The sequence below is a fragment of the Emys orbicularis genome, chromosome 2, assembly GCF_028017835.1.
Source record: "Emys orbicularis isolate rEmyOrb1 chromosome 2, rEmyOrb1.hap1, whole genome shotgun sequence".
Taxonomy (NCBI): Eukaryota; Metazoa; Chordata; order Testudines; family Emydidae; genus Emys; species Emys orbicularis.
Window position 1 is genome coordinate 29,702,471 of NC_088684.1, and position 17,423 is coordinate 29,719,893.

A 17,423-nucleotide genomic window follows, 5' to 3' on the forward strand; every position below is an offset into this window, starting at 1 on the left:
TTCATAGATTCTAGGACTGGAAGGGACTTGGAGAGGTCATCGAGTCCAGTCCCCTGCCCTCATGGCAGGACCAAATACTGTCTAGACCATCCCTGATAGACATTTATCTAACCTACTCTTAAATATCTCCAGAGATGGAGATTCCACAACCTCCCTAGGCAATTTATTCCAGTGTTTAACCACCCTGACAGTTAGGAACTTTTTCCTAATGTCCAACCTAAACCTCCCTTACTGCAGTTTAAGCCCATTGCTTCTTGTTCTATCCTTAGAGGCTAAGGTGAACAAGTTTTCTCCCTCCTCCTTATGACACCCTTTTAGATACCTGAAAACTGCTATCATGTCCCCTCTCAGTCTTCTCTTTTCCAAACTAAACAAACCCAATTCTTTCAGCCTTCCTTCATAGGTCATGTTCTCAAGGACTTATTCCAATACTTATTCTATTACTGGTACTGATTTCAGAAGCAAAACAATCTATCACGCTTTTCCTTCAAAGATCTTGGAGGAGTTTCCTAGATTCAGTTGTTAAGGTTTTTGGTTTGTTTTCTTTCAGTTATAACACTTTTGGCAGTAAAATGTATTCTTTGGATTGTTACAAAAACAAAACAAAAAACAAAACAAAATACCTAATCAACTAGCCAATTAACCAACCCTATAAGATTCTGAATAGGAAATAAAATCAGAAATTGATGTTTGCTTTCTGCAATAGATGCCTTTCTGTTTGTAGCTAGAATTCTCTGAAATGTCATTTCCATTCTTATATGGTCTATTAATGAACTTTCTGTTTTGTTTCCTTAACTGAAATTTTGAGATTTGTTTTTTCCTTTTGTGTTTTTCCCTCCCTGTTTTTTCATACTGGAATTATGTATAATCAGTCTTTCTTGTTGAGAAACAAACGTTAAAGATTTGAATTTTGTGACACATCTAAAATTAAGCAGCCCCTTGTTTCTTTCTTCTTCGCCTCCTTTTCTCCTCTTCTCTGTTTCTGCAGCAGATCACATAACAAGTGAATGTAAGATGTTAGGCTATTCAGTTACACACACAAGCATAGGCTAAGATAATTTAGCTAAATATGTGTGTAATAGTGGTTTGCTATTTTTTTCAAGCAGAGTTGAATGCTTTTTAAAATACAGTACTTAGTTTTTTGTCATGTTTCCTTTGCATTCCAGGTGTAACAGTTAATACCTATTCTTGTTTGGATCCTGGCATACCAGTTCATGGACGTCGTTACGGTCATGACTTCTCTATTGGTTCCACTGTATCATTTAGTTGTGATCAAGGATATAGGCTGAGCCATGAAGAGCCTCTGCTATGTGAAAAAAACCATTGGTGGAGCCACCCGCTCCCAACTTGTGATGGTAAGAATGAATTAACTAGGTATAAAAATTTATCTATGCCATGTATGTGTTTTTCTGAGCCATTAGGAACTCTGATGTGCCAATATAAAACATTTAAGTTTAAGAACAAAGAAGCATTTTTATATAATGTACCATTTTGTACAGAAATATTTAATTGTAGAAGCAGCTCATTGAACCTGTAGATAATAGCGGTTATATCTACGTTAGAGTGTATTTTACCTTGTTAATTGATTTGCCAATTAACTTAAGGTATTTAACATGTTAGTAAGGGCTGGGTGAATAACTGAGTTGTTGTTGTTGGGTTTTTTTAATCAGAACTGCCAGTGAACTGAAAAAAATCAGTTTGGGTTCAAGAGAATCAAAATAATTCCGAATTTTTTGGCAAATCAAAAAAGTCCCCTTTGGGTCATATGAAACATTTCATTTGACCTGAAATATTTTACTCCTGGGAATTTTTAAAGGACTAGACTCACAAGACAGGAATTGTGGGGAGGAGGCGGTGCTGATGTCCCCCATATAACAGTGGATAAAAAGTGGAACAGCTTCACCAGGAGAGATTGAGATAGACTTTCTCCAGAGTATGCTATAGCCCCATACTCTTTTAGGAGGTGGGAGATGCATGTTTAAGTCCCTGTTCCACATCAGGTGGGGGGGGGGGGTAACTGAACCTGGCTCTCCCACATCCTCAGTGAGCACTTCCTCCTCCTGTGTAAGAAAAAAAATATCGTCTGAAACTATTTGGTGAATTTGTGTCAAATTCACAATTAGTTTCAGGTTGGCAAAAACTGCACTTTTCAATGAATAAATTGTTCATCCAAATATTTCAGCCAGCTCTAGTCTGATCCGCTCTCCCACCCCTCATTTATTTCAGGATAGAATCATAGAATCATAGAAGATTAGGGTTGGAAGAGACCCCAGGAGGTCATCTAGTCCAACCCCCTGCTCAAAGCAGGACCAACCCCAACTAAATCATCCTAGCCAGGGCTTTGTCAAGCTGGGCTTTAAAAACCTCTAAGAATGGAGATTCCATGACTTCCCTAGGTAACCCATTCCGGTGCTTCACCACCCTCTTAGTGAAATAGTTTTTCCTAATATCCAACCTAGACCTCCCCCTTTGCAACTTGAGACCATTTCTCCTTGTTCTGTCATCTGCCACCACTGAAAGCAGCCTAGCTCCATCCTCTTTGAACCCCCCTTCAGGTAGTTGAAGGCTGCTATTAAATTCCCCCTCACTCTTCCCTTCTGCAGACTAAATAAACCCATTTCCCTCAGCCTTGCCTCATAAGTCATGTGCCCCAACCCCCTAATCATTTTTGTTGCCCTCCACAGGACTCTCTCCAATTTGTCCACATCCTTCCTGTAGTGGGGTGTCCAAATCTGGATGCAGTACTCCAGATGTGGCCTCAATAGTGCCGAATAGAGCGGAATAATCACTTCCCTGGATCTGCTGGCAACGCTCCTACTAATAAAGCCCAATATGCCGGTAGCCTTCTTGGCAACAAGGGCACACTGTTAACTCATATCCAGCTTCTCATCCACTGTAATCCTCAGGTCCTTTTCTGCAGAACTGCCGCTTAGCCAGTCAGTTCCCAGCCTGTAGCAGTGCATGGGATTCTTCCGTCCTAAGTGCAGGACTCTGCACTTGTCCTTGTTGAACCTCATCAGATTTATTTAAGCCCAATCCTTGAATTTGTCTAGGTCATTCTGGACCCTATCCCTATCCTCCAGTGTATCTACCTCTCCCCGCAGCTAAGTGTCTTCTGTGAACTTGCTGAGGATGCAATCCATCCCATCATCCAGATCATTAATGAAGATGTTGAACACAACTGGCCCCAGGACCGACCTCTGGGGCACTCCACTTGATACTGGCTGCCAATTTAGGGTGACCAGATGTCCCGATTTTATAGGGAGAGTCCAGATATTTGGGGCTTTGTCTTATAAAGTTGCCTATTACCCCTCACCTCCATCCCGATTTTCAATGCTTGCTCTCTGGTCACCCTATGCCAACTAGACATCAAGCCGTTGATCACTACCTGTTGAACCCAACAATCCAGCCAGCTTTGTATCCACCTTATAGGGTACAAATGTGGTTGGGTATCCATTTAACGGGCAATCACTTAACTTCCGGTAAAAATTCAGGTGAAGATACAACTTCAGAAGGAGCTGAGATCTAGAGTCACTTTGTTTGTGTTTGACTTCCACAAGACTGAATTTTCCCAAATCTCAACATATTAAATTCTTTATTGCTGTGTACTCGGGCTATCATTGAACCCTGTTTCCCATTCTGGCAGCCTGAGCATACATCAATACTACCTCAGAATTGACGACTATGTATATGGATGTGAAGACAGACAAAAAAGACAGGTTTGAATGGCAAATTCAAAGTGTTGCCCAGTACTACATCTGACATTTTGTATAAAAGGTCTTCTTTTGAAACAAGAGCTACAATGAACTCCCTGTCAGATGAGAAGATGGTGTTCACATGAAATTTTCACTCTGAATGTTTTCCAGCAATTAACTATTGTCTCAGCCTGGTTATTGCATTGGGAAGGCCTGATATAGTTCTTATCCCCTCCTTCTTGATTACATTTGAGGTATTTTTCAGCATTAGTTTCCTATCTTTACCCCATTAGTAAAAATATTTATATGGGTGTAGAACATCTTGTATAACAGTAAGCATTATTAGAAGAAATCTGTTAGGTTAGCATTAGGGTCTGTTCAGTATAAATTCAGTTGCTTACTGTTACATCATATATAGAGAGCAGAAGGCACTACTCTTATTATACAAAATTGCCCATAGAGTTAATATCTGCTGATATTGGATAGGAAGTAGAAAACTGAGGATTAAAGGTTAATGAAAATAATAAAGAAGCTGATTGACTCAGGAATGCATAGTTTATTATGAAGAAAATTATTGCATTATTCATGATCTTCCCTATTGCAGTTTTTGGTATATATCAGCTTGGCACCTGACTTTTTTAATTCAGCAAACAATTCAGGTTTGAAGCTGAGATTTATTTGGAGGTGCCATGAAATGTTGATTATAAGGATTTGCATTGATGAAAGGGTGGGTGAGAAGCTGGAATTCTGTCCTTTTGGGATACACTTCATAATAGGGTATCTGAATCACAGTCACACTCTTTGAGTGAAGAGCTGTAGATCTCCCTTAGCCCTCCAAACCAGAAAAACTAATTTATGCTGAATAGACCCCATATATAGGGGTAATGTTTCTTATGTTGCTAGGCACTAGATGCTTACCATCTAAAACAAACAATGTTAACATGCTCTCTGTGAATAATATGCTCTGCTGTGCAATAACCTTACACATTGTGATACATTTCTTCTTCAAGATGCTGAACTAGCATGCAATTCATCAAGTAAATGAGATTTTTTTTTCTCTAGAGCACATTGCTAAAAGGCAATTGTCCATTGAATAAATATGCTTTAAAGGCAGGATTGAGTGTATTTATTCTAGTAAATTTCATCAATTCATGGTTACATTAATTTTAATTTAATTGCTGAATCTTTAACTTTGGAGTGATTTATAAATAGGACTAGGTCTAGACTGGACCTTAGGGAAGTGAACAGTTGCCCTGTGGACTTGCATCAACAATGTTTTGATTTAAACCGTACTTTTCTGGGGAGAGAAAATCCTGTAGCAACTCTTCCCATGGAGTGTGTGTAAATATTCAGGGTGTGGAGAGGAGTCGGTAGCAGAATATCTCTGCCTTGGCTCCTCTTCGAAGTAGAAGAAATATGTTGGATGGAGCCCTTCCTATTCCCTGGAAGAGAATAAATTATAAAATATTTTATATTTGTTCAGTGCTTACATGTTATAGTGATGAATGAAATAGAAAAGCCCATGAAGAAATGAATAATTCCTTATTCAATACAGGACATGGAGCGTGTGCAGTAGATAAGGTTTTCTGCACATTGAGTATATAAAAAACAACAACACCTAATTCTGTTAGCACCATCCACCCTGTGCTCTGAATGAGGTTGGGTCGCTAAAGGGGGGAAAAAAAAGTATGTGATCCTGAAATTACAGGGTGTATCATAGAATCATAGAAACATAGGGATGGATGGGACCTTGAGAGGTCAACTAACCCTCCTGCACTGAGGCAGGACCATCCCTTAGAGTTGTTTGTCTAACCTGTTCTTAAAAACCTCCAGTGATGGAGATTTCACATCTTGGAAACCTATTCCAGAGCATAGGAATAGTATAGTTATAAAAGTGAAGAAGTTAAAGTTATAGTTAAAAGGTTTTCCTAATGTCTAGGCCTCAACTGGAGTATTGTGTCCAGTTCTGGGTGCCACATTTCAGGAAGGATGTGGATAAATTGACGAGAGTCCTGAGAAGAGCAACAAAAATTATTAAAGGTCTAGAAAACATGACCTATGAGGGAAGATTGAAAAAACTGGGTTTGTTTAGTCTGGAAAAGAGAAGACTGAGAGGGGACACAATAACAGTTTTCAAGTACATAAAAGGTTGTTACAAGGAGTAGTAGAGAAAAATTGTTCTTCTTAACCTCTGAGGATAGGACAAGAAGCAATGGGTTTAAATTACGTCAAGGGAGGTTTAGGTTGGACATTAGGAAAAACTTCCTAACTGTCAGGGTGGTTACACTGGAATAAATTGCCTAGGAAGGTTGTGGAATCGGCAACATTGGAGATTTTTAAGAGCAGGTTTGACAAACACCTGTCAGGAATGGTCTAGATAATACTTAGTGCTGCCACGAGTGCAGGGGATTGGACTAGATGACCTCTCAAGGTCCTTTCCAGTTCTGTGATTCTATGATTCTAAATCTCCCTTGCTACAGATTAAGCCCATTATTTATTGTCCTACCTTCAGTTGACATGGAGCACAATTAATCACCAACCTCTTTATAACACTACTTAACATATTTGAAGACTATCAGGTCCCCCCCTCAATATTTTTTTTTCAAGACTAAACATCCCTAGTTATTTTTACCTTTTCTCAGAGGTCAGGTTTTCTAAATGTGTTATCATTTTTGAGGCTCTCCTTTGTACTCTCTCCAATTTGTACATTTTTTCTTAAAGTATGGTGCATAGAACAGGGGAAAATACTTCAGCTGATGCCTCACCAATGCTGAGTAGAGTCAGACAGTTATCTCCTGTGTCTTACATATAACATTCCTGTTAATACAGCCCCAAATTATATTTGCCTTTTTCACAACTGCATAACTTTACTGGTTCATATTGAACTTCTGATCCACTAAAATCCTTAGATCCTTTTCAGCAGAACTACTGCCTAGCAAGTTATTCCCCATTTTGTAGTCGTGCATTTGATTTTTCCTTTCTACATTCAGTTCTTTACATTTATCTTTATTGAATTTCATCTTATTTATTTCATGCCAATGCTTCAATTTTCCAAGGTCATTTTCTATTCTAATACTGTCCTCCAAAGTGCTAGCAACTCCTCCAACCTTGGTGTGATCCATGAATTTTATAAGCATACTCTCCACTCCATTATTCAAGTCATTAATGAAAATATCGAAGAAGAAGAATAGACCCAGGATAGACCCTCCACCATACGATCCATCTAGATATTTAATAGATACAATGTGTGCCCTTCTGGGATCTCACCTGAAAAATAATCACTAACAGTTCCAAGATTATTTCAACTAGTTCTTTAAGTTCCCTAGGGTGAATTTTGTCAGGCCTTGCCAACTTGTGTACATCTAAGTTATCTAAATATTCTGTAATCTGTTTTTCCCTACTTTACCTTATGTTCCTCCCTCCTTGATGTTAATAGTAATTATGTTAAGCATCTGGTCACAATTTACCTTTTTTTAGTGAAGATTGAAGCAAAATAGTTATTAAGCGCTTCAAACTTCTTTATGTTGTCCATGTTCTTTATGTTCTTTATGCTCTCTTTTGCTAAAAGTAGTGGACCTACACATTCCTTTGTCTGTGTCTTTCTCTTGCTCCTAATATATTTATGGAACCTCTTAGGAACTGTTAGCAATTATCTTTGAGAATTCATGGAGAATGGGTGAGGTTGCAGAGGACAGGGGAATGACAAACATAGTACCTATCTTTAAAAGGGGAATAAAAAGGAGCTGGGGAACTATAGAACAGTCATGCTAACTTGAATACCTGCAAAGATACTGGAGCAAATTACTCAACAATTAGTTTATAAGTACCTGAGGTTAATAGGCTTTTAAGGAATAGCCTACAGGGATTTGTCAAGAACAAATTATGCCACACCTAATTTCTTTCTTTGACAGGGTTACTGGTCTAGTGACCGGGGTGGAGGGAGGGCAGGGGAAGATGTAGATATGATATCTCGATTTTAGTAAGTCTATTGACATTTTCATAAGCAAACTAGGGAAATATGGTATAGAGGAAATTAGTATAATGTGGATGCAAAACTGATTGAAAGACCATACTCAAAGTGTAGTTATCAATGGTTTGCCATCAAACTGGAGGGATGCATCTTGTGGGATCCTGCAAGAGTCTGTCCTAGGTCTGGTACTATTCAATATTTTCATTAATGACTTGGACGATGGAGTGAAGAGTATGCTTATAAAAGCTGTGAATTTGTGTTTTTCCATATTACTTTTCCAACAGATATTTGAGAAGTTAGAATCCACAATTACTACCAGGCCATATGTTTTTGATATTTCTATTTTTTTGTTCTAGAACCTCATCTACCTCCTCCTCCTCCCAATTTCATGGTCTGTACTAGATTTCTACCATGACACCACCCCTGTTTTTCTTCTTCTATCTTCACCCAAAAGACTTTCATCTGATCTGCTTCCTTCTGGACCTCAGAACCAACATATCTATTCTTGATATATAATGCAACACCTCCTTCCTTGTTTTCTCCTACCTATTCTTCCTAAACAAGCTGTACCCTCTATACCAATATTCCAGTTATGAGATTTATCCCACCAAGTCTCTGTAATGCCAGTTAAGTCATAATTACACATTTTTAAGTCAGCAGGTCCAGATAACCTGCATGCAAGAGTTTTTAAATCATTAGCTGAGGAACTTGCTGGATTGTTAATGCTGATTTTTCAATAAGACTTGGAGCACTGTGGGAGTTTCAGAAGACTGGAAGAAAGCTAACGTTGTACCAATTTTTGAAATGGTAAATGAGATGACTCAAGTAATTATAGGGCTGTCAGTCTGACATTAATCCCGGGCAAAATAATGGAGTGGCTGATACAGGACTTGATTAATAAAGAATTTAAGAAGGGTAATGTAAATAATGCAATTCAACATAGGTTTCTGGAAATAGATCTTTTTTTGTGTTGAGATTACAAGTTTGGCTGATGAAGGTAACACTGTTGACATAATATACTTAGACTTCTCTAAGGTGTTGACTTGGTACAGCATGACATTTTGATTAAAAACTAGAATAATATAAAATTAATATTGACACACATTAAATAGATTAAAAATTGGCTAAATGATAGGTCTCAAAATGTAATTGTAAACCGGGAATCGTTATCAAGAGTTTCCAGTGGGGTTTTCGCAAGAAATTGGTTCTCGGCCCTACAGTATTTAACATTTTGGTTAATGACCTGGAAACAAAAAAAAATCACTGACATCGTTTGCTGATGACACAAAAATTGGGCGAGTGGTAGATAATGAAGAGGACAGCTCACTGAGTCAGAGCAACCTGGATTGCTTGGTAAATTGAGTGCAAGCAAACAGTATGTGTGTTTTAATACAGCTAAATGTAAATGTATATATCTAGTAAAAAAAGAACATAGGACTTATTTATAAGATGAGGTACTCTATCCTGGGAAGCAGTGATTCTGAAAAAAGATTTGGTGATCATGGTGGATAATCAGCTTCCAGTGTGACACTGTGACCAAAAAAGCTAGTGCAGTCCTGGGATGCATAAATTGGGGAGTTCTGAGTAGGAGTAGAGTGGTTATTTTATTTTTAGATTTGGCACTGGTGCGATCACTGCTGGAATACTGTGTCTTGTTCTAATGACCAGAATTCAAGAAGGATGTTGATAAATTGGAGAGGATTCAGAGAAGAGCCACAAGAATGATTAAAGGATTAGAAAACATGCCTTAAAGTGATAGACTCAAAGAGCTCAATCTGTTTAGTTTAACAAAGAAAAGGTTAAGGGATGACTTGATTATAACATGGGGAACAAATATTTAGTAAAGGGCTCTTCAATCTAGGAGAGAAAGGTATAATGCTGGAAGTTGAACTTAGACAAATTCAAATTCAGAGTGGAAATAAGCCATAAATGTTTAACAGCAAGACCCATTGGAACAATTTTAAAAGGATCATAGTAGAGTCTTAATAACTGACAATTTATTAATCAAGGTGGAATGTTTTTCTAAAAGATATACTCTAGGAATTATTTTGTGGAAGTTCTCTGTCTGTTATACAGGAGGTCAGAATAGATTATCACAATGGTCCCTTTAGGCCTTGAAATCTATTAATAATTTAGCTTGTATACTACAACTTTCAGTTCTTCCTGTTTATTCCCCATTTGCCTTGTATTGGTGTATAGATATTGAGGAGATTTCTCCCTGAGTATTCCCTCTTTTTACTCCTTTGACCCTATTGTGTAATTTACGTTTTCCTCTTCCCAACTAGAAGCCCTATGTCAATGTCACTTTTTTTTATACCTACTTTTTGGCTTTTGATACATAAATCCTCTGAACTTTGGTTAAACACCTCCTCACTAGATTGAAAAGTTGCTGTCAAAAAGGCTCTTCCCCTTCTTGGTCAGGTAGACCTCATCTCTTCCCAGCAATCCTCCTTCCTGGAATAGCAACCCATAATCAACGAATCCAAAGTCCTCCTGTTGATACCATTTGCGCAGCCATGCATTCATTCATCTCCAGGATGTGCATCTCCCTACCTGAAAATACCACCTGTGCCCCCAACCCCTTCACCCTGGCTCCCAGAACCCTGTAGTCACTGCTGATCTACTGAGGTTCATATCTGTTGGTAGCATTAGTGTCCATATTAATGAACAGCATGGCATAGTGGTCAGAGGCAGAGGTGCCAGAACTGCTGGGGGGAGGCCAAGGGATCCATGGCCCCACTACTTTTAAAAGTTTGCAGGCTATGCCCACCCACTTTTTAACATGGGCATAGTTTGGGAGACAGAGGTTGAATTGCCCCCCAAACTGCAAGCCTTGAGTAGGCATGGATCAGCTTCCCCATCGCAAAGCACAGCCCAGGCCCATGGCACCATCCTTTTCTCGGTGGGGTTGATGAGGTGGGCCATAGACCCCCGTTGCCATGAGGCTCAGCCCCTGTAAGTGTCTCCACTCCTTTCCTCCTCTTTCCCCCAAGGCCCTGCCTCCTGACCAGGCTGGAAGCCAGAGCCGGACTGTGATAAGAGCCTCCCAGGGAGCCCTGGACCCTCCACCTGCCCTGCCCAAGAGCAGACCTGGGTTTGTGTTTCTGCCCCTGGGGCATGTCACCCAGGCTAGGTCGAGGGTCTGAGCCTCCCCACAGTGACCTGGGCTCCCTGGGCAGCTCTTACCACAGCCCAGCTTTGGCTTCTGGCCTGGCCAGTAGGCGGGGCCACAGAGGGGGTGGGGCTTTGTGCCCCCCACTACTACCGAGGTTTTGGCACTCCTGGTCAGAGGGCCAGATGAGCCTTGGCAGCCTTTCTGTAACATCTTGGATGCTGCAGGCAGGCAGCACATCTCCTGGGATGTCAGGTTAGGTTGGCAGATGGGTTGCTTTGTCCTCTTCAGAAGGGAGTCCCTATCCACCACCACCCTACTTCTCCTTCTCCTGGGTGTGGTGGCCTCGAACCTCTCAGCTTTGTGGGCAAATTGATCCTTCTCCTTAGCCACTGGCTCTGCTCCTCTCCTCCTGTTGCCAGTACATCATACCATGTACTGGGAGACCTGGGTGTGGGCCAGAACACTGTCTACTGCCCACTGTCTACTGCCCAGCAGCCGGTCTCTTCAATGCAGAGCAGCTGGTTCTCCTTCCCATTCTTGTGCCTTGATAGTCTCTAGTTGACTAGCATCCTGGATGTCTCCATGTATATCCTGTCAGTGAAGTCCTTGTGTTCCTGAATGTTATGCAGATGAGTTCTCTTACCTATTTCATGTGGGACCCCATCAACAGATAACTCTCACACCAGGTGGTTCCTCCTGCTGAGCTTTCTTTGGCAGGGACATGCAGGCCACATTCCCAACAAATCAAGACCACAACCTGTGTTAAAGCCCCCAGGATCAGGATACCTGTCTGGCCAGGCCCCCCACAGATACAGGCAGAGGAAGACCTGGCAGTGGTGTTGGTGACTCACTGTTTTCCTCACATTGTGGGTTCTTTCTTGTAGAGGACCTGTAAATTGAAGAAAAATACCTACTTCCCTGGCTTCCTCTGCTGGTAAACTTAAAAAAATAATAATAATGGAGATATCCTATCTCCTAGAACTGGAAGGGACCTTGAAAGGTCATTGAGTCCAGCCCCCTGCCTTCACTAGCAGGACCAAGTACTGATTTTGCCCTAGATCCCTAAGTGGCCCCCTTAAGGATTGAACTCACAACCCTGGGTTTAGCAGGCCAATGCTCAAACCACTGATCTATCCCTCCCCCCCAGCTGGCTAACTTCCTAAGGCCTGATCTACACTAACCCCCCAATTTGAACTAAGGTACGCAACTTCAGCTACGTGAATAACGTAGCTGAAGTCGACGTACCTTAGTTCGAACTTACCGCGGTCCAGACGCGGCAGGCAGGCTCCCCCGTCGACTCCGCGTACTCCTCACGCCGAGCAGGATTACCGGAGTCGATGGCGAGCACTTCTGGGTTCAATTTATCACGTCCAGACAAGACGCGATAAATCAAACCCAGAAGTTCGATTGCCTGCCGCCGAACCAGCGCGTAAGTATAGACAAGCCCTAAGTCTCTGAGCTGCCTTCATCTCACAAGCCACATCAAAGTGCATATACACAAGGGTGGAGTTAAGTTTGCATGGACAACCTTAATTCTGGCATTTCCTAACTTTGCTACTGTCATAAACATACGGTTAATCCCTCCTTTACCTGTAAAGGGTTAAGAAGCTCAAATAACCTGGTTGGCACCTGACCAAAAGGACCAATAAGGGGAGAAGATACTTTCAAATCTGTGGGGGGAGGTTGTGTGTGTGTGTGTGTGTGTGTGTGTGTGTGTGTGTGTGTGTGTGTGTGTGTGTGTTCTTTTGTTCTCTCCGGGTCAGCGAGGAACCAGGGCAGGGAAAATACATCTCCCTAAGCCATATCTGAACTAAGCATCTAATATTACAGAAATAGTAAGTAATAGTAAGGAAATGCATTAGATTATCTTTTGCTTTAGCTTGTGAATTTTCCTTGTGCTAAGAGGGAGGTTTAGCCCTGTTTTTGTAACTTTAAAGTTTTGCCTAGAGGGGAAATCCTCTGTGTTTTGAATCTGATTACCCTGTAAATTACCTTCCATCCTGATTTTACAGAGGTGCTTCTTTTACTTTTTCTTTATAATAAAGTTCTGTGTTTTTAAGAATCTGATTCTGGTCTGTGCTCACCTTGGTCACTCTCAAGCCTTCCCAGGAAAGGGGGTGAAGAGGCTTGGGGGGATTTTCGGGGAACAGGAATTCCAAGTGGTCCTTTTCCTTGAATCATTGTCTAACTCGCTTGGTGGTGGCAGCAGTACTCATCCAAGGACAAGGAAGGATTTGTACCTTGGGGAAGTTTTTAACCTAAGCTGGTAGAAATAAGCTTAGGGGGTCTTTCATGTGGGTACCCACATCTGTACCCCAGAGTTCAGAGTGGGGAGGGAACCCTGATAGCTACCTTAATAACATTCCTGTAATATAAGGGTTTTGTATGTGGGTGATATTATATATGTAACACACACACAAAATGGCATATAAAGATACTTCTGAAGAGCATATTTTTTTACTTTGATTGCATCATCTTGTACCTAATAGCATATATTTCCATACAAAAGACAGCAATTTATTTTGAGGAGAGTATTTTCATATTTTTCATATATAGGACCTGATTCTCTAGTGTGCTGCAACAGTTGTATGCTGGTACAACTCCACTGAGTTAGATGGAGCCGGCCAACAGGGCTGCTAACAGGGGAGTTTAAGTGGGAGTTTACAGGGGGAGGTGGAAGGGGAGGCAAGTGGGCGCGGTGGTCGGTGTGCTTCGTTCCCTCAGAGGCTGCAGGCAGAGACCACAGCAGCCATGAGCCAGGCAGCAGGGGACACAATGCAGATGAAAGCATGTAGCAGCTGCGGTATGTATATAGTCCTAGCAGGTGCACCTGATCAGAGGTATGTCTGTATGAAATGCCGCCTACTTGCCCTGTTAGAGGAAAAGGTTCGGGGGTTGGAGATGCAGGTAGAGACCCTGGTAGAGTTTAGAAGGGGGTTTGAGCAGCTAATGGAGCAAAGGCAAGGGGTGGCTGAAGGGGCATGCTCAGGGGTGCAGATGGAAGCGGGGGCTATGGTCTGTGAGGGGGGAATGTCGGGGGGAGAACAAGAGCAGTGGAAGCATGTGACCGTGAGAAGCAGGCCAAGGAAAAGGAGGGCTAGTGAGGGGGAAATAGAACTCAGGAACAGGTTTGGGTGTTTGGCTAACGAGGAGGGGACGCAGCAGGTGGTACCTGATGGTGGGAGGCAGAGGAAGAAAAGAAGGGCAGCTAGTCCAATACACAGGGGGGAGGAGTTGATGGAAGTAGCATCAACACTTGGCCCCGGGAGGATACAGGATGGCAATAGGGGGACTATAAGGGAAAATAGAGACAGACAGGAGTTACGGCCGCAGGGAACAGGGGATAGATTGGTAGATTGCGCTGCCCCCAGGCAAAGGCAGGTTTATGTGATTGGGGACTCCTTACTGAGGAGGTTAGACAGGCCTGTGACCAGGGCGGACCCGGAAAACAGAAGGGTGTGCTGTCTGCCGGGCGCTAAGATACGGGATGTGGACCTGCGGTTGAAAAGGATCCTAAAAGGAGCGGGTAAGAACCCCTTGATCATCCTTCATGTAGGAACGAATGACACGGCTAGGTTCTCGCTAGAGAGAATCAAGGGAGATTATGCCAGGCTGGGGAAGACGCTTAAGGAAGTCGAGGCTCAGATTATCTTCAGTGGGATTCTGCCTGTTCCTAGAGAAGGACAGCAAAGGGCAGACAGGATTGTGAGGATAAATAGCTGGCTTAGGGAGTGGTGCTATAAGGAGGGCTTTGGGATGTATGGCCACTGGGAGGCTTTCGGGGACAGACAGCTGTTCTCGCGGGATGGACTTCACCTGAGTAGGGAAGGAAATAGACTTCTGGGAGGGAGGCTGGCTCATCTCATCAAAAGGGCTTTAAACTAGGAACTTGGGGGAGACGGTTGGGAGATGTCCAGTTGATCTCCACGCCAGATTCCAACACTGAAAAAGAGGGCGAGGAGAAAAGCACAGATATAGGTAGGGGTAGGGAATTGGACATAAGAAGGAGGGGGCAGATGGACACTACAGGGTCCGTACCAAAGTGCATAACTAATGGGAGAAAGGATAGACAGCATACGGTAAGATGTTTATACACCAATGCGAGAAGCCTAGGTAACAAAATGGAGGAATTGGAGCTCCTGGTCCAAGAAATGAAACCTGATATCGTAGGAATAACCGAAACGTGGTGGAATGGTAGTCATGACTGGAGTACAGGTATGGAAGGGTATGTGCTGTTTAGGAATGACCGGAAAAAAGGTAAAGGTGGGGGTGTGGCATTGTATGTCAATAATGAGCTAAAATGTAAAGAAATAATAAGTGATGGAATGGATAAGACGGAGTCTGTCTGGGCAACAATTACACTGGGTAAAAGAACTACTAGAGCCTCCCCTGAGATACTGCTTGGGGTGTGCTATAGACCGCCGGGATCTAGCCTGGATGCGGACAGAGAACTATTTAATGTTTTTAAGGAAGTAAAAACTAATAAGAGCTGTGTGATCATGGGGGACTTTAACTTCCCAGACATAGATTGGGGAACAAATGCTAGTAACAATAATAGGGCTCAGATGTTTCTAGACGTGCTAGCAGATGAATTCCTTCATCAAGTAGTAGCTGAACCGACGAGGGGGGATGCCATTTTAGATTTGGTGCTGGTGAGTAGTGAGGACCTCGTTGAGGAAATGGTTGTAGGGGACAACCTTGGCTCGAGTGACCATGAGCTAATTTGGTTTAAACTAAATGGAAGGGTTAACAGAAATAAAACTATGACTGTGACTAAGGTTTACGATTTCAAAAAGGCCAACTTTAATAAATTAAGGCAACTACTTAGGGAAGTGGATTGGGCTAACATACTTAGAGAGCTAAAGGCAGATGAGGCCTGGGATTATTTCAAGCTGAAGTTGCACGAGCTGTCCGAGGCCTGTATCCCGAGAAAGGGGAAACGGTCAGTAGGCAGGGGAATTAGACCCAGCTGGATGAGCGGGCGTCTCAAAGGGGCGATTAAGAAAAAACAGAAAGCGTACAAAGAATGGAAGAGAGGAGAGATCGGCAAAGAAACCTACCTTATTGAGGTCAGAGCATGTAGGGATGCGGTGAGAAAGGCCAAAAGCCGTGTAGAGTTGGACCTCGCGAGGGGAATTAAATCCAATAGTAAGAGGTTTTATAGCCATATAAATAGGAAGAAAACAAAGAAAGAGGAAGTGGGGCCACTGAAGCTTGCAGATGGAGTGGAGATTAAGGACAATCTAAGCATGGCACAATATCTAAATGAATATTTTGCATCGGTGTTTAATAAGGCTAATGAAGGGCTTAGGAATAGAGGGAGCGGGACAGAGGGGAATAAAGGAGGGGCAATTGACATTAAAGTATCAGAGGTGGAAGCCAAACTTGACCAGCTAAATGGGACTAAATCGGGTGGACCGGATGATCTTCATCCTAGAATATTGAAGGAGCTGGCGCGAGAAATTGCAAGCCCCTTGGCGATAATTTTTAATAAATCTGTAAACTCGGGGGAGGTACCGATGGACTGGAAAATAGCTAATGTGGTTCCTATTTTCAAGAAGGGGATAAAAAGTGACCCGGGTAACTACAGGCCTGTTAGTTTAACTTCTGTAGTATGCAAGGTCTTGGAAAAAATTTTGAAGGAAAAAGTAGTTAAGGACCTTGAGGTGAATGGCAATTGGGACAAATTACAACATGGGTTTACGAAAGGAAGATCGTGCCAAACCAACTTGATCTCCTTTTTTGAGAAAGTAACAGACCTTCTAGATAAAGGAAATGCGGTGGATCTAATTTACCTAGATTTTAGTAAAGCGTTTGATACTGTGCCGCACGAGGAATTACTGGTTAAATTAGAAAAGATGGGGATCGATATGAAAATCCAGAGGTGGATAAAGAACTGGTTAAAGGGGAGACTCCAGCGGGTAGTACTGAAAGGGGAACTGTCGGGTTGGAGGGAGGTCACCAGTGGGGTTCCTCAAGGTTCGGTTTTAGGTCCGATTTTATTTAATCTATTCGTTACTGACCTCGGAACCGAATGTAGGAGTGGGCTGATAAAGTTTGCGGATGACACAAAGTTGGGAGGTATTGCCAATTCGGAGAAGGATCGGGATATTTTGCAGGGAGACTTGGATGACCTTGTAAATTGGAGTAACAATAATAGGATGAGATTTAATAGTGGGAAGTGTAAGGTGATGCATTTAGGGATGTCTAACAAGAATTTTAGTTATAAGTTAGGGACGCATAGGTTGGAAGTGACGGAGGAGGAGAAGGACCTCGGAGTCCTGGTTGATCGCAGGATGACTATGAGTCGGCAATGTGACGTGGCTGTGAAAAAAGCTAATGCGATCTTGGGATGCGTTAGGCGAGGTATTTCTAGTAGGGACAGGGAGGTGCTGCTTCCGTTATACAAGGCGCTGGTGAGACCTCATTTGGAGTACTGTGTGCAGTTCTGGTCTCCTATGTTTAAAAAGGATGAACTCAAACTGGAACGGGTACAGAGAAGGGCCACTAGGATGATCCGAGGAATGGAAAACCTTTCCTATGAAAGGAGACTCGAGGAGCTCGGTTTGTTTAGCCTAACCAAAAGAAGGCTGAGGGGGGATATGATTGCTCTCTTTAAATATATCAAAGGGATTAATACCAA

At 42.3% G+C, this 17,423-nt stretch overlaps 1 protein-coding gene across 3 annotated transcripts in view; it reads left to right on the forward strand.

The window, feature by feature from the left end:
• The window catches only part of CSMD3 (CUB and Sushi multiple domains 3), a 1,171,353-nt gene that overhangs the window by 735,738 nt on the left and 418,192 nt on the right, over window positions 1-17,423 (forward strand). For all 3 annotated transcript variants that reach the window (XM_065399724.1, XM_065399725.1, XM_065399726.1), the window contains one exon: window positions 1,167-1,355. In XM_065399724.1, coding sequence (XP_065255796.1) covers window positions 1,167-1,355 — 189 coding nt within the window. The remainder of the gene's footprint in view (window positions 1-1,166; window positions 1,356-17,423) is intronic.